The sequence below is a fragment of the Betta splendens genome, chromosome 1 (assembly GCF_900634795.4).
Source record: "Betta splendens chromosome 1, fBetSpl5.4, whole genome shotgun sequence".
Lineage (NCBI taxonomy): Eukaryota > Metazoa > Chordata > Actinopteri > Anabantiformes > Osphronemidae > Betta > Betta splendens.
Genome location: NC_040881.3, coordinates 14,804,613 through 14,819,986, shown reverse-complemented (window position 1 = coordinate 14,819,986; position 15,374 = coordinate 14,804,613). Strand labels below are relative to the sequence as shown.

Below are 15,374 nucleotides of genomic sequence, written 5' to 3'. Positions count from 1 at the left end.
ACAGGACCCTCAGGAGCTGGTGTCAAGGAAGAATCAGCATTTTCCCTGATCCTCTGTAACATTCAATCTACCCAGACTGGTGTATTTTTATAGATGAATCCAATTTAGTGATCCTCAGATACGCAAGTGTGTTTGCTTAGCATGCGTTACGTAAACAGCTCCATATTATAACCCGGCCATCTGTTATCTTGTAACTGGTGCGACCCTCAGCTAAACTGGATCTCCAGGGGCCAGTTGGGGCCAGTGACAGTGGGCTGGATCAGGTATTCACCCCTGACGGTGATCCGTGATTGGCTGAGTCTGACCGTGCGTGACACGTCACAGGACCCGTTTGACAGCTAGAGGTGCTGCTGTGCCAGTCCCAGCAAAGATCTACGGTTATTCGTCGACTTTCATCTCACAGTTGAGCTCACGTACCATTTCTTATTCTGTCCCCATGAGGACAATCCCTGAGACAACCTGCTGGGCTCTATTTGGAAAGTAGCGTCGGATTTTTCCTGTTTATCCCGCGCGTCTCCCCTCTTGTGACTCAACCGCCTTCCCGTTGGCAGGGGGGGGGGGAGAGGCGGGGGGTCAGCCGGGGTGAGGATCCGACCCTGTTTGAACCGATGAGCGGGGGAAGGAGTCATAGAGGGATGCGGAGCGTTTGAGGAGGAGCACGCTCATCCAGACGATCTGCGAGGCTCCGTGTGACTGACGCGACTTTGATCCGAGATTCCAGCCGCTGTTGTCTTGTAAGTGTGACTATCGATAATGTATTTATATTTTCATCGATTTTTATCGTCGATTGTGTTAGGGAATATCATTTGCCTATTTATTTAGTTTACTATAATTTTTTTGTGTATTACATCACATCATGCAATCAGCAGCACGGGGATTATACTCTACAGTACCTTTATATTGACAGACAAATTATTAGGACTCATCGGTTATTTGTGCAGGATTTTAAGGAAAACACGAACTAGTTATTTTATGGGGGGGGTTGAACCGTCCTTTTAGATGCTTCAAACCGTGTTTTGATGTTTTATTGTGGTAACATTTAATATACCTTACTCACTATAATGATTGTTTGTTAGTGCTAAGAATTGATCTTCAATCATAAATAGAATATGGATAAAATATAATTAGTCTATTCGTGTAGATCTTTTCCAGTGTAGTCTATTTTTGTGTTAGGAGGTTCTTCAGCATTCAACAGTCAGCAGAATAGTGACGTTTACATGTTTTGGAACGTAATCCAATCCCCCGCTCATTGCGCGAGCGTGTTTGTGCTTTTCACCACTAGGTGGCGCCCTTACAGCGTAGTTCACCCTGAATGTTCAGCTGTCGGTGAGTTTCTAACAGACCCAGCAGCTCCGAAGTGATTGAGTATGACAGCTCAGACTGTAGGAGCAGTCATCCAGGACATGTCGGGGCCCTCGCTTCCCGACCAGGAGGGACTGGAGTCCAGGCCTAATGGTGGGGCCGTGTCCTTCACCGATGAGGCTGTGTCCATCCTGACGTCCACAAGCCAGCTGGCCCGAACCCTTCTGGGTCGCACCTTCGCCCTGAAACACAAAGACAACCTCACCGGCGTCGAAGCTAGGGCCTGCAGCAGCTGCGACGAGGACAAAAACAACGGCGCGCGCAGCAAGCGAGAGTTCATCCCCAACGAGAAGAAGGATGAGGGGTACTGGGACAAGCGGCGGAAAAACAACGAGGCGGCCAAACGCTCCAGGGAGAAGCGGCGGGCCAACGACATGGTGCTGGAGAGGCGGGTGCTGGGCCTGCTGGAGGAGAACGCCCGCCTGAGGGCAGAGCTGCTGGCCCTGAAGTTCCGCTTCGGCCTCGTCAAGGACCCGTCCGACGTGTCCATCCTGCCGCTGTCCGGGTCCTTCTGCACCCAGCCACCAGCCGGTACCACACACTACTACCAGCCTCACGGCGACGGGCCTCAGCCGTACCTCAGCGCGCAGATGGCTGCCGGCACCCAGCACATCCACCCCCACCCTCCACAGCAGGGCGCCGCCTACGGACACAGGGGAGTGGCTCCGCTGTCTGTCCACAGTGTGTCCGAGGAGTCCGGCGTTTCCACTTCCTGCAGCTCCGACGTGGGCAGCCCCGTGTTTTTCGAGGACGCGCTGAGCGACCGCGGCGGCCCGTCTCCCAGGGGGCTCCTGGAGGAGCAGCAGGGCTACGGCTCCCACGTCTGCCCGCCAGAGGCCCCCGAGGCCCCGTGCATGAACAGGCAGGACTCCCTGGAAGGCGTGAGGAGCCTCCCACACAAGCTGCGCTTCAAAGGCCCCTGTGGGAGCGGTGATGGAGGGGACATGTGTCCGTCTGATGCCAGACACTGTGGACCCCCCGTGGCCACAGTGGGACCCAACATCCAGATGCGGAACCTGCAGCAGGTGAGGTGTGACAGCCAATCAGAGAGCCAGGAGGCGTGCGGCGGGCCGGGCCCACAGCACCACGGCTGTGGGTATCCCACCACGCCGCAGACGCCCAGAGACCCCAAGTACGTGGCGGAGGACGCGAGTCTCCGGTCCCAGCTCAGCTGTCTGACTCAGGAAGTGGCTCAGCTAAAGAGGCTGTTTGCACAGCAGCTGCAGTCCAAGACGATGTAGGAGACAAAGACTAATGCAGAGTGTAAATAAGCTGCTGTTCGACGTGTCAGACTTTCAGTGGGGATTTATTGGTTCTATGATAATCAGCACCTCACTACTGGTAAAACACTTGACCGTGGTCAAATGATGCTCAGCAACTGCAAATCTATAGGTGTTTCGTGTGCTTCCGCTGATTTTACACTAAGCAACTCTGAAAACGGGTCAGTCAGAAACACTGGAAGGCCGCGGTGGGCACGAAGGAAGACACAATTACTGTTCTACACCGACATACTGTTAGCATCGAAACAGCGCGACAATCTGTGGTCCAGCGTCCGTTAAGAAGAAGTGAGCGTCCTGTGGTTTCGTCTCGTTTCACTGTCTGTTAACTTGGTTCATCTAATCACAGCAAGCAAACAGCCAAACACTGGCATTATCACTGTGGAGAACTGTATCTGCACTAAGTTGTCTTTGTAAATAAAACTATATTCTGCATAAATGATCCTTTTATGACCAACAAATATTTCCCAAACAAAAGAACATGCAAACATTCCAGTCACTCCTGAATATTATCGCACGTAAAGGCACATATATACAAACTCCATGACATCACACTTGGATGGTAAGTGTGGCCTCGAAGCGGGGAGAAGGGCTGCGCAAGAGGACCAACATGGCAGCAGTTATGTTTTTCCTCCGTCTCGGCCCGTCTGCGCTACACCAAACTCGCCAGGCCGGGGTGAACGGTGGGGTGTCAGACGCTGCCGGGAGGAGACGGGTACACGCAGGGAGAGGAGTGAGACGTAGCATGAGTCATCTATCGCGTCAGCAGTATGAAAGCTATTTTTAGCTTTGAGGCAGCTGTGCTGGAGACCGATTGGCCCAAATGGAAGTGAAGGATGCAGGTTCAGAATCCATTAATCCTGGCAAAGAGTGCAAACCTGCAGGCAGTCAGATACCAGGGAACCCTGAGAGCTGCTGATTATTAATTATTGTCATACACTATAATTCACTTCATTGTATAAGAACACATTTCAAAACAGAAAGCTTGAATTTTCAGTATTCTGTCATGCCGCAATGCTGTCAGTGAACAGCAGGTGGCGCCAGGTGTCCTTATTACTTTGGCTTATGGTCTCATTCATTCATTCATTCATACACAGCAGCACTACTACAGAGGTTGTCTTCTCCATTGTGTTTACTATTGTAGCACATGCTGCGTTAGAGAACAATGTGATTCAGAGTCATAAGCAGAAAACGTTCACCTTTACGTTTTTTATGTTGTATACGAACCACGTCAAGTATGAGACAGGAGCTTTGAAAAAATAAACCCGCCACAAATGTGATGGGATGCTAACGGGTCAGATGAAAGGTTCACACCAGTCCTATCCAGCTCCAGTGACCCATTCCTAAGAGCTTGACCTCGCTTCTCCACAAAGAGAAGATACACATGAGGCCTTTTGTGTGTGATTAATCTTCATCCAGACCAGTCTGCAACCCCCTCCAACACTATGAACCATATATGAAGGAGCAGGAGCCTTTCGGTTGCTAGGCAGGCACCACCACACCAACACAGTTGCCAAGGGAATGCCTGCATGCAGAGGCAGCTGGAGAGATGGAGGAATATGTTGGGGGTTGGTGGTTCTAAAACAGGACTGGTGGGGGAGGAGCTAGACAAGTTCAAGGCTGCCGTCTCCCCATCGCGGTCTAATGGCGACGATGACGGGTGCGCGTGCTCCAAGCCTACATGTGCGTTCAGAGACAAAGCAGGGGGAAGGGATGTGAGTGAGAAAGTGGGTTGGAAGTGGACGTGTGTCTGATGTGAAACAGGGCTGACGTAACCACACATGGGCTATGATGGTGGTGAGGCTTTGAGGAATAAGGTAAAAGGTCCTAAAATGATAACACACGTCCATTTTGTGTCAGGATGAAAACGTTTTTTGAAAGTATAGTGGTGAAAAAAAAACATATATTATTATTAGTAGTAGAATGTGATTGTTTTATCAGTATATAATATCTTGGTTCAGTATATATTGTTGTTGTAAAATATAGAATTTAGCATTAAAACATAACAACTAATATTTTGGTAACAACACAATAATAATAAAGCAATCCTATGTGTAAACATGGGATTAATCTCCTCTGGTTGTCACTAAAAACAACATCTGAATTATATAAAAGGATCTAATTCAGATTTGACCTTCTGAAATAAATCCTGAAACGGTTGGACTGGGTCCTGCATCAATTATCTGATCAACGGTCTACAAGTAGACTCAGGGGTGAGAGTGAGTGTGGCTGAGCGCTATTCATGTGTATACTGTATTTTTATCGCTGGACTGTTGTGATGTTTACATAACTCCAAGCAACAGTTCTACATATTTTAACCTAACGTTTAGTCCTAATCATTTCTCATATAAGGGCTTAAAGTCATTTTGAGTATTAATATTTATTTGACATATATAACATTCTCTCTATATATATATATATATATATATATATGTGTGTGTGTGTGTGTGTGTGTGGATATAATCTGTGTGTTGCTATGGAAACTTTGTGTTTAAACAGAGCAAAAAAAACATGTATAGTGGGTGAAAAAGGGTGAAAATAAAAATAACAAAACACCTCATAAAGTACAACTACCTAAAACTAAGCCTAGGTGCAGCGCTCGAGCTGCTCGTGACATCTGGTGTTAAGTGTGTCATTGCCCTGAATTCCCATATAGCCTTCACGCTGCAGTGACTTTTATGCAAAGGTTCTTATGGTGACGTAACAGCGAGCCGCGTTAACGACCCAGTGTCGGGTAGAAGCCACTGCATGAATCATTTAGCCTCTGAACACGAGCCTTGGCCAGTTCCAAACTGTGATTCGCCAAGTCCTTCCCGTTCCCACTCGCAACATTTGCTTTCTTCGCAGGTGAAGATCTGCAATAACGACCAATAACAGCGCCGCCGCCGCCGCTGAAGGACGCGCCGCGACCTCTCGGCAGCGCAGCCGGAGTCTGAGCAGACGCCGTCCGTGCCCTCGTTACAAACTTAACCACTCCCGTAAAAGAACCGGCGCTGGCCCGGACGCCGGAGGACGGATCGGGGAGGGACTGTGAGGAGAGGGGGTTAATAACACGCGCAGACTGTCGCGCGGAGGGAGAGGTAGAGGACAAAAACGTGACTAGGCAGCCGAAGAGCTGTTATGCAACCGCTGACCTACTAACACATATTTCTAGAAAGGGAGCCGGAAAACTGGAGCAAAGTGTCCGGTAGCGCGCAACGCACAGGCAGCCGGAGCCAAGAGAGGGGAACAGCATCCGACCGAGCCACGGAGCCCGCCGCAGCCGCAGCCGAGCCCACAGCCGCCCGCCGGGAGCCGAGAGCGCAACTAAGTTTGACATTTTTATTTCTTTGGATCCTTTTGTTGGCGCTGCACTGACGGAACGGGAGGCGGAGGAAACGGGAGCGAGACAGCTTTTGTGTCGGGGAAGCCTGAATCTTTCCCCCTCCTCCAGGACACGGGAAGGTATGTTTTGACTGCGATCGGGCTTTTGTCCGTGGCCGCTCGTGTGTTTTTTTTTTTTTGTTAATTATTCTCCGTTCGCTGCGTTTGCGCGTTGGCCATTTGTGTCCCTACGTGTGTGTGTGTGAGGCTGCGTTGAGACAATAGCGTGACGCTTTATGGCCGGTTCTCGTTCACATGGCGACTCGCTGCCGGTAAACCCGCGTGTCCGCTCCGTCCGTGACTTTGAGACGTTCGCTGCAGTTCATTTTTCATTAGATTTTTTAAAATGTACTTTTAATTGAGATACTTTGTTACGATATCCTTTGTTATTCGCATCAAACGCGTGGCTGGAGTCCGACTCGGTCCCACGTTGTGTGTTCAATGTCAAGGCGAGGTAATTTCCCTCATGGTGGTGTTTTCCAGGGAATGGGGGGGCAGCTGCTGGGATCGGGATGCGTTGTCTGGTTCAATCCAGACGCACTTACGCAGCTACTAGCTTATATTAGCCGCAGCACGTGGAATGCTGCTCTTTGTAAGGTACGCTGTTTCTATGTAGGTCACTGGATCACATTAGTGGATCGGGTGCTCGTTTATCTGTCTGGCGGCCCAGCTGAGGCGAACATTACCGGTGCACTGGATCACTGCGGGGGTTCTTTTCTTTAGGACCACGCTGTAAATGGTTGGGAGATCATATGTAAGTACATGAGGAATTGTTAAAGGAGGATATATAGGAAATGTTGAACAACAGGTTATAAGGGTAGATGTTGTTTATTATTACTATGTAATAACCATGTCTAATAAAGGAGGTAATAGTAACGTGGTCTCCTGTTTACTCAAAGATGTCTGTTCTTATTCCGCTTTTAACCTTTATGTTGTCATAGACGCTGAGTGTGTGCTTGTTTTGACGTCGAGTCACTGTGACACGTTCAAATGTTCAAGTTCACAGGACGAAACGAGCACGAAATGCCCGATTTCTGCTCAGGCTCGTGACCCCGGCTGATTGTTTTTACTTGTAAGGTGTGTTAAGTGAAGCACAGAGCTTCGCTTTGAGGGAGTTGGAGGGTATGACATAACCAGCACACAGCGGGGAGAAGCAATAAACAGCAGCTCTCTCCTGGGACAGAGAGGCCTGTAATTGATTCCCGTTCATACCCCCGTGCTCTCTTTCCCATCATTCTCACCCGGATCGCGGCTGAAGCCGCCGGCTTCCGAAGCAGATGGATATTTAGCGAGTCAGCACAGTGGAAACTGCGTTTTAGAAAAGGCTTTCATCAGTGATGTAACCCAGCTGCTCGGCGTCGGCAAGCTATTTTTAACTTAGCTCAATCGTTCTCCTCCAAGACAAAACGTGGGACAGAAAGAGCAGAAGCGGCGCCTGAAGCAGATGTAACGGGTCTCTCTGCGTTGCCGCAAAGTTCATCTCCCGAGCTCCTGGCAGCCGTTGTTGTGAAATTAGAATAACAAGCCGGCGTCCAGGATGTGATGCAATGCGTGGAAACCTCCGTGTGCCTTTGTCAGACAGAGTTCTGGTTCAGAGTTCTTTGTTTGTCCGCTGCCAGCTGGACGGCTTCAGAACTGTCTGCAGCGCTGCGTCCAATCCAATCCTCTGAATGTAGGTCAGACCTGAGTGTGGGTGAGGAGGCACAGAGTTGACCAGTCGCTTCTCAGGGGACTGAGAGTAAAGAATGAATCAGAATGTTTGTTCTCTTTGGTGCTTTTAGTTATTTTACTTTGCGGATCTGCTAAATCCTCTATATATTTCTAACTTGAAATTATTGTGCAGGAAATTAGGTTGAGCTGTTGAAAAAGATAAAGGTCACATGTTACCAAGTGACCAAGTAGGATTAAAAGCAACAAATAAAAGGCGCATGTAATCATTCCTGACCAAATTCCTAACTTCCCTTAAGAACATGATTTAGTCGTTTTTTTCTAGTAGAAGTCCTATATTTCTTTCAGGAAGTGTTACATGACACGTTGTCCAGGCCAGTGTCACCGGTTGACCTGTGATGTCTGGATTCCTGTCTGCTAGTTTTGTTCCTTGACAGAAAAAAAAAACACGGGACAAAATGGAGGCTCATAAACCGGGGCCCCTCCATGTGTGCGGTGTGGGATCATCTAAACTATGGAGGAGGGGAAGAGGATGTCGTACGCTTTACTCACACTTTGCCTCAGACGGGGTCAGAGGTGACGCATTCCACCCGGAGCGGCAAGTGCCTGGGAACTGCGTGCGCCTCGGCCCCGGAACAAAACCCGCGCTGTGCAAACAGCTGCGGCGAGTCGTTGTGTAAAACGGGGAAATCAGCTTTCTGTCCCGGCTCCAGTCTTGGACCTCATCCAAGGTCTAACGCGGACACAGTGGACGGTGGAAGCGGGGAATGCGGGCGGGGGGGGGGGCACTCGCAGCCAATAACACGCCGCTTCTGTTGCTATGTAATATGCGTGCGTTACACAAGCGCCGCTCCGCAAACAAGAGGCATTCAGAGCACGTACGTTACAAGCAACAACAGCGGCCCCTCCCCATGCGGTCCTGGGAGAGCGCCTGTTCTGTGCCAGTTGGGCTGCGGCGATGGGTGTGTGCGCTGACGTCAAGGCCAGCTCCCTCCGCCGCTGCCGCGTATTGTTGCGCGCGGCGTTGCGTGTCACCGCGTTTTCTGGCGCGAGCGCGACTTAGCGTTGCGTAAAACGCGCCGCCGCGGTTTTTTTTTTCCCTTTTCGTAACGCGGACGCGTTCGCTCCCATTTTCTCTCTTCCCGCTGCTGCAGTTTCCACCGACTGATCCCCTCGTGTCACCCCACTCTCCCCCCGCCTCCCCCCTCCTTCACCTCTTTCTGCCGCTCTATTTTTAGCGTGCACTCTAATACTCCCCGTCTCTCTCCCGCTCTCCCTCCCTTGCAGTCCCACTGACCTATTTTATGGCGCACCGTGGAAGAGGAGTGTTTACTGCTTAGCGCTGTTTCTAGGTCAGTGGGACAGCGCAGACGTATGCGCTCTTCCTTTTCCGCCCGCCTTTGTTTCGCTCCCTCCCTCCCATGTTGGACTTTATGAAAATGATTTGCGGTTGGGAAGGGGAGTGGCTGACCTCACGCGCGGCTCACGTCTCTTTCTGTTTTAGCGCAGCGTTGCTCCAGCGCTTTTCCGAGCGCCTGGTGTAGAAGGAGAAACTGCGGCGGCGGGATGTGACGCATTCGGGCTTCAGCCGTTCATTTTCATCATGTGATGAAAATGTGGCGATCTGAAAGGCACAAAGTGTCTCTGATTATGTGCTATGTTGAATTCTAGTCTTTGGATGAAAAGCGACACCAGAGGGGTCAGTGTTACGCACGGCTCGGTGACCTAGATTAACGCATTCCTTTGTGTGTGTGTGTGTGTGTGTGTGTGTGTGTGTGTGTGTGTGTGTGTGTGTGTGTGTGTGTGTGTGTGTGGTTTGTTTTTCACATTCGTGATGGACTTTGTAACTGGCTGCAAAGGGGCGGTATTAATTAGCACGTATCAACTGCGCGGTGCTTATCAGCGGTGGAGCCAGTAGTGATCATGAGGCAGGTTTCAAACAAGAACAGGGCCAGTTATTACATAACAGCGACTTGCCGTTGCCGTCAACACCCCCCCCCCCTCCGTGCTGCGTTGCTGTTGGGCTGGTGCTGTAATATGCGCTGGGTGGGGAAAGCTTCCTGTTGCGCTGCGGCGCTGACACAACATCAGGAAGTTCCCGTGCTGTTGCTCGCGGCGTTGTGTAATTTCAGACGGCGTCTCAGCTAACAGGGATGCGCAGCCCAACCAGATGTGCCGGTGGCTCCGATGACTCGCGCCGGCCTATTTACTCAGCGAATTCGATGCAGCGGTCAAAATATTTCGTACATTGGACGTATTTCGTATAAGGCACTGTCACATACGTAGCAGGAGTGTGGTGAAATGCCTCCGTCTGCACAGCTGGCGCCAGGTCAGCTGCCTCGCTTTGACTTACTCGAGCTGAGCAGCAGGAGCGCATATGTTCAGTCCTGTCCAAACGTGTGAGTGTGTCTGTGTCTATACTTAGATTCCACTGATCCACCAAAGTCAGAGAACAAAGACATGTCAGGTCAACTATTTGTATCGCAGATCTGTGTAAAGTGAAGCTATGCTGTGGTGCTGTGGTGTTGTCGTCGGCCTAACTCCCTCTCCTTCGTCTCCTTTTGTTTCTTCCAGTTTCTCCATAATCCAGTTAGTGGCCGGCAAACATCAACAGTGAAGCGGAGTCTTCTTCGGAGAAGGAGACACACTGACCTACATCTATCTGACATACTGAGTTATCTCGGCTCCGCTGAAGATCGAGGACGACCGTAATAAACACAGCACTGAGAATCCAGGAGAAGACGAAACACAAAAAAAAACACAACATCTCATCTCTTTTTAGGATTTTTTCAGGATTTCTCTTCAGAACACTAGTTCAATGTCTGAGGTTTTTGTGGAGTTCCACCTCTTTTTAATCTTCCTGGCTAATTTGGACACTTGACCATCTTGATCTTGAATAAAGCAACAGACATCAATGAGGCAACCTCTTCAAAGAGCACAAATACCTCATTCAGAAGTTTTCAGCAGATCCTGTGACATAGGTCGCAGTAACAGAGTAGAAAGGCTCGTATAGTTTTACATTCATTCCCTTCCCCCCTTTGCCCTTTGCCAGAGTCACGCTCTGGCCCCTAGCTGGGATAAAATGGAAAGTCTCAGTATACACATCCCATCCACCAGCAACAAGAATGCAATGGAGGTAGACAATTTTTCTTCCTATAATGGGAGCCTCCCGTCTCCTGGTGCTGAAGGTGGAGCGCGGGTCATCCGCCAGGCCAAAGGTAGCAAGCCTACGGTGACGTCCCGTCGCAAGCGAGAGTTCATTTCTGACGAGAAGAAGGACGCTTCGTACTGGGAGAAGCGGCGGAAGAACAACGAGGCGGCCAAGCGCTCGCGGGAAAAGCGCCGCCTCAACGACATGGTGCTGGAGAACCGCGTCATGGCGCTGAACGAGGAGAACGTGCGCCTCAAGACGGAGCTGCTGCAGCTCAAGCTGCGCTTCGGCCTCATCAGCACCGCCTCGTACATGGAGAAGAGCCAGCAGATCTCCAGCAGCGCCGCGGGCGGCGACGGCGGCAGCAACGGCGGCTGCGCCGGCGGCAACCCGAGTAGCGCCTACCTCTCCAGCAGCGGCTACTCCAGCGCCTCGCAGGTGATGCTGAATTCGGACTCGTCCGAGACGGAGCAGTCGAGCCGCGGCGAGCGCCACGCGCTCTCCAAGTACTCCCCGCGCGGCTCTGTGTCCGACATGTCCGACGGCTCCTCCAGAGATAGTCCAGAACCAATGGGCTACAGCATAAAGAAGGAGCCCCAGAGTATGGAGATGACCAGGCTGGACGGCAGCGGGATTCCCAGTGGCATCTCTAATGGGATGCCCAGTGGCATGATCAATGGGGGTTACCATGTCAATGCCCTCGCTACCCCCCACCAGCAGAGCAGCCAGTTGCCTGAGAGTGCCATGGACTACCAGCACCACCAACAGCAGGCGCAGTCCCACGTGGAGCCCTCCAGCCCCGCTCCCCAGGCCACCTCTGCACAGAGGAGCGTCATCCTGTACCGCTCCAGCAGCGGCTGTTACCCCGTGGAGAGCCAGAGGCCGGAGGACCAGCAGCCCCAGCAGGGCAGGCCGCCGCAGCACGGCCAGCACGCCCCCGCCCCCAAGTTCTCCGACTGCTCAGCGACGATCACGGAGGTCGCCGAGAAGCTCGAACGGACGAAGACCCTGGACTCGCCGCAGTATGACTACAGTCCCGGCCACGAGTCCGCAGAGGAGCTGCAGCAGCAGTACAGCCCCGCTGGGCAACAGCAGCACGGCAGCCATCATCGCTACAGGTATGAGGGTCCGGAGAGCGGTCTTGACGATGCAGAGAGCCACCAGAACCCCTTTGCCCCCGACTTGATCCACAACACTGAGGAAGGCAAGTCCTCCTTCACACAGCACAACGGCTACCTCAACACACTGGACGAAGAGCCCCCGCTGCTCACCTATGAGGGAGGCCCCAGAGCTGATGGCTTCTACCAGGAGAACTCCTCCACCAAAGACACTTCATCCAGTGATGGGGATCCTCGTAGCTCTGACAAGGAGGGCTCCACGGATGACGAGTCCCCCTCTTCGTCCTCCTCAGACATCAGCACCTACCACCAGAAGGCAGCAGGGGCTGCCGGCGCCAACGAGTGCCAGTCTGAGGTCAAGGCCACCGCCCTGCCGCACAAGCTGCGCCTCAAGTACAGAGCCCTGTCCAACGGCGCTGCAGGAGCACAGGCGGACGGCACAGGCGCCTCCATGTCCCCGTCCCCCACCCTGCCCCAGCATCCCTACCTAGCACTACCCAGCAACCACATCAGCCAGGCCCACGGCGAGAGCAGAGAGACTGAGACTGAGTACGCAGATGAGGTCAAACCTCAGCTGAGCGAGAGGCCGGGGTCTAAGAAGGACGGGGGGAAAAAGGCATCCGGCAGCGGGAGGGGCGGCCGCAACAAGAGGCGGGAGTAGCCCCGTCCTGTGCAGCCGACAGAGTCACGTCACTACCTGGTGATGGGTGTGGGGTGTAGTTAGTGTGAGTTCACCATCAAAATTTCACTGTGTCACCTGTTCCCCTTTTCTTTATTACCCCCCCCCAACACACACACACACACACACACACACACACACACACACACACACACACACACACACACACACAATCCCGACTGAAATCTCTAAATGAGGAAGGGGACAGAATGAAACTCTCCAGAGCTGGAGTCTAGGATATTTTCTCCCTCGTGGAAAACTCAAACCTTTGATTATTCATTCAGTGTAAACTGCCTTGGTGGCTGGCAACTGTTTACTGTGGCATTCTACGAAGATTCCTTTGACCAAAGAAACACATCCCTCCTCCAGCGTCTCCCTTTTCGGAAAAGAGTTGCATTCTCGCTCCCTCTGAACACATCTGTACCATTCGACCCTCTCACCACCTGCACACGAGTCCCTTTCACTTTTGAAGCACTTAGACTGTATATTACTGTGACATATAAATTTGCATATATGGAATATATATTTTAAGAAGAAAATGCGGCAAAAACAACAAAAAATAAATCAGTGGGATGTGGAAATTGTAGGCTTAAAAGCGATTGGTTTGTTGTTTTGTTGAGACACCTTTGTACAGTCCCTCGTTATCGACAAAAATGCCTCAAATTTTCTTTCAGCTAATAGGTAGGAGCCACTGCTTTATTATTAAAAAGAAAAAAAAACGTATTCAGGTGAGCCATGTTCCCCGCGACACTCAGAATGGGTCAAAACCGCCGAGGCCAGTTTTCTGCATATCAGTCGAGGCTGCGCAGTCCCGCTGCTGAGGAGAGAACCCTGACAAGCACAAGGTGACCTGAGATCAGTCAGTTTTTCCCTCTTCCAGACAAAAAAAAAGAAATTGTCTGTCTAATAAATGCCATGGCTCCCCAGTCGCAACCAGCAAAGCTGCTCTTCTTCATAAGGTGCCTCTTTATTGTGTTGTCCCTCATCCCTTCATTGGCCACTCGCCTCCAACCAGCGTTGTTTTAGCTCCAGTAGTTGCCGTAGATCATACAGTCTGTACAAGTTGAACTGTTTCACTTCCTGGTGCCTGCCGATGGCCACTATGTATAAATGTAAAGTTGTCTCTATCTCTTGTATACTGCTGTCATTATTTTATTATTATTTTATTAATATTATTTTCTATTATATTCAGTTATTACTTGGGCTACCCTGTTGTGTCATTTGATCTTTGCTCTTCCTGGTCGTGCTGTGTATTTAGCCATACTGCCCCTTTGCCCATTTACCATTTGTACTCTGTGTTACTGTATAATCTTTGTTGTTTGCCGAAAGGTTTTCCAAAAATGGAAAAAAAAAATGTTGAAAAAAATTTGACTAAGGTTCATGAGGACGTGGTCATGTATCGCTTATACTTCACGGGGATATGGGAGATGGTTACAAAACACGCCCATTTTAAAATGTGAAAGATTTAAAGTGGGGAACAAAATAAAAGGTTGTTGAATTTGCACGTGTCTGTCACACTTTTTTTGAGTCTCTCTTGTGAAATGTGTTCACATCCAGGACAGTTTTTTTTATTATTCTCATAAGGCAGAAGACAAAGTAGCTGATTCACAAGCTGTATCGTTTCCGTCTGGCAGTACAGTTCAGTGTGAGTCAGAAAAATCACTGGTCCACCGTGACATTACTGCCGGCGGAGAAGCGCTGAAAAATAAAAGTGGAACAACACAGACTGTGGCGCAGCCGCACAGAAGGAAACCTGTTCAACAACCCAGACCTCAGTCTGAAAACGCAGGCCTGGTGTTAATAGTGACAGTCACCATATACACACGGCTCAACATAAACCATATGAGACACAAGGAACCGCCTCTCCTCTCTGTTGAGTGGACAAAATATTAAAAGTTAAAAAAGTTAAAAATAACTGATCAGTAGGAAACATGTTTAAATATATACAGCAACATTTAAAATCACTTAACAAGGAAAGAGATGAAACATGATCAGGTATCTGCTTGGTGATATCAGCGTTCTGGGGAATTTGGCCAAAACATCTTTAATCTCGCTTTAAACTCAGAAGTCTTGAAGTCGAGGTGAGATTAATATCACAGCGAAAAACGCTAGTGTGAAACCAAAGCCAACCTCAAACCTACAAACGAAGCGGGGTTTCCAAGCTGCATCCATTTGCCACCTGCTTCTAATAGAATTGCTCAACGTTACGAATCGGTAACTTGTCCGATTTCCTTCAGCCGCAATAATCGGGGGGAAGAGACGTTCGCAGGACGCGTCAGAGTTCGAGCAGCGAAAACATGTTGCACAATTGTCTTGGGATGAAAGTGCGTCAGACTGGAGCGCGGCTGAGCCTCCCGCAGGCGGAACAGCGGCTGATGCTGAGCTGAGCGGCCGCGGTTACATAAGAGGCGCGGCGGCTGCGGTGCAGCGGTGGTGCGGACGCTCCGGTTCGCGAAGCAGCTCGAGACGGACGACGCAGACGCAGCGAACGTCCTGCGAGGCTGCGACCGGAGAGTCCGACCCTGGACGGACCCGTGACGCACATTAGCGCCACACGCGTCCACTGCGCCGTTTATCTGTGGAGGTTCCTGAGCTTCACATGTACGGAGGGCGTCGGCCCACGGAGCCGTTTCTAGTCAGAAGTATGAAACGCTTATGTGTTCTCACTTCTGCACCTCATACCAATTCCCAGCCAGCTTCACGAAGGCAGCATTCCTGAGAAAACCGCAGAGTTTTGCAATGCACTATGCTTTCCT

General features: G+C 50.7%; 2 protein-coding genes across 3 annotated transcripts; both read left to right on the top strand.

Annotated features, from left to right (window-relative positions):
• Positions 1-575: 575 nt before the first annotated feature.
• On the top strand, positions 576-3,081 carry LOC114862188 (uncharacterized). The gene is made up of 2 exons (XM_029162287.3): positions 576-734; positions 1,283-3,081. Exon 2 carries the CDS (start codon positions 1,368-1,370, stop codon positions 2,601-2,603), a length of 1,236 nt encoding a protein of 411 aa, XP_029018120.1. The 5' UTR covers positions 576-734; positions 1,283-1,367; the 3' UTR covers positions 2,604-3,081.
• Positions 3,082-5,398: 2,317 nt separating this feature from the next.
• Positions 5,399-14,120, top strand: nfil3-5 (nuclear factor, interleukin 3 regulated, member 5). 2 transcript variants are annotated; one of them, XM_029155830.3, is made up of 2 exons: positions 5,399-6,083; positions 10,245-14,120. In XM_029155830.3, the coding sequence occupies exon 2, from the start codon at positions 10,753-10,755 to the stop codon at positions 12,598-12,600; it is 1,848 nt and encodes a 615-aa protein (XP_029011663.1). In that variant the 5' UTR covers positions 5,399-6,083; positions 10,245-10,752; the 3' UTR covers positions 12,601-14,120. The 2 variants fall into 2 exon arrangements, with proteins under 2 accessions (XP_029011663.1, XP_029011673.1); XM_029155840.3 differs by lacking the exon at positions 5,399-6,083 and adding an exon at positions 6,512-6,756.
• The last annotated feature ends 1,254 nt before the right edge of the window (positions 14,121-15,374 follow it).

Bases quoted from the DNA above. Each gene is read 5' to 3' on its own strand.
- LOC114862188 (XM_029162287.3), top strand. From the start codon at position 1,368: ATGACAGCTCAGACTGTAGGAGCAGTCATCCAGGACATGTCGGGGCCC.
- nfil3-5 (XM_029155830.3), top strand. From the start codon at position 10,753: ATGGAAAGTCTCAGTATACACATCCCATCCACCAGCAACAAGAATGCA.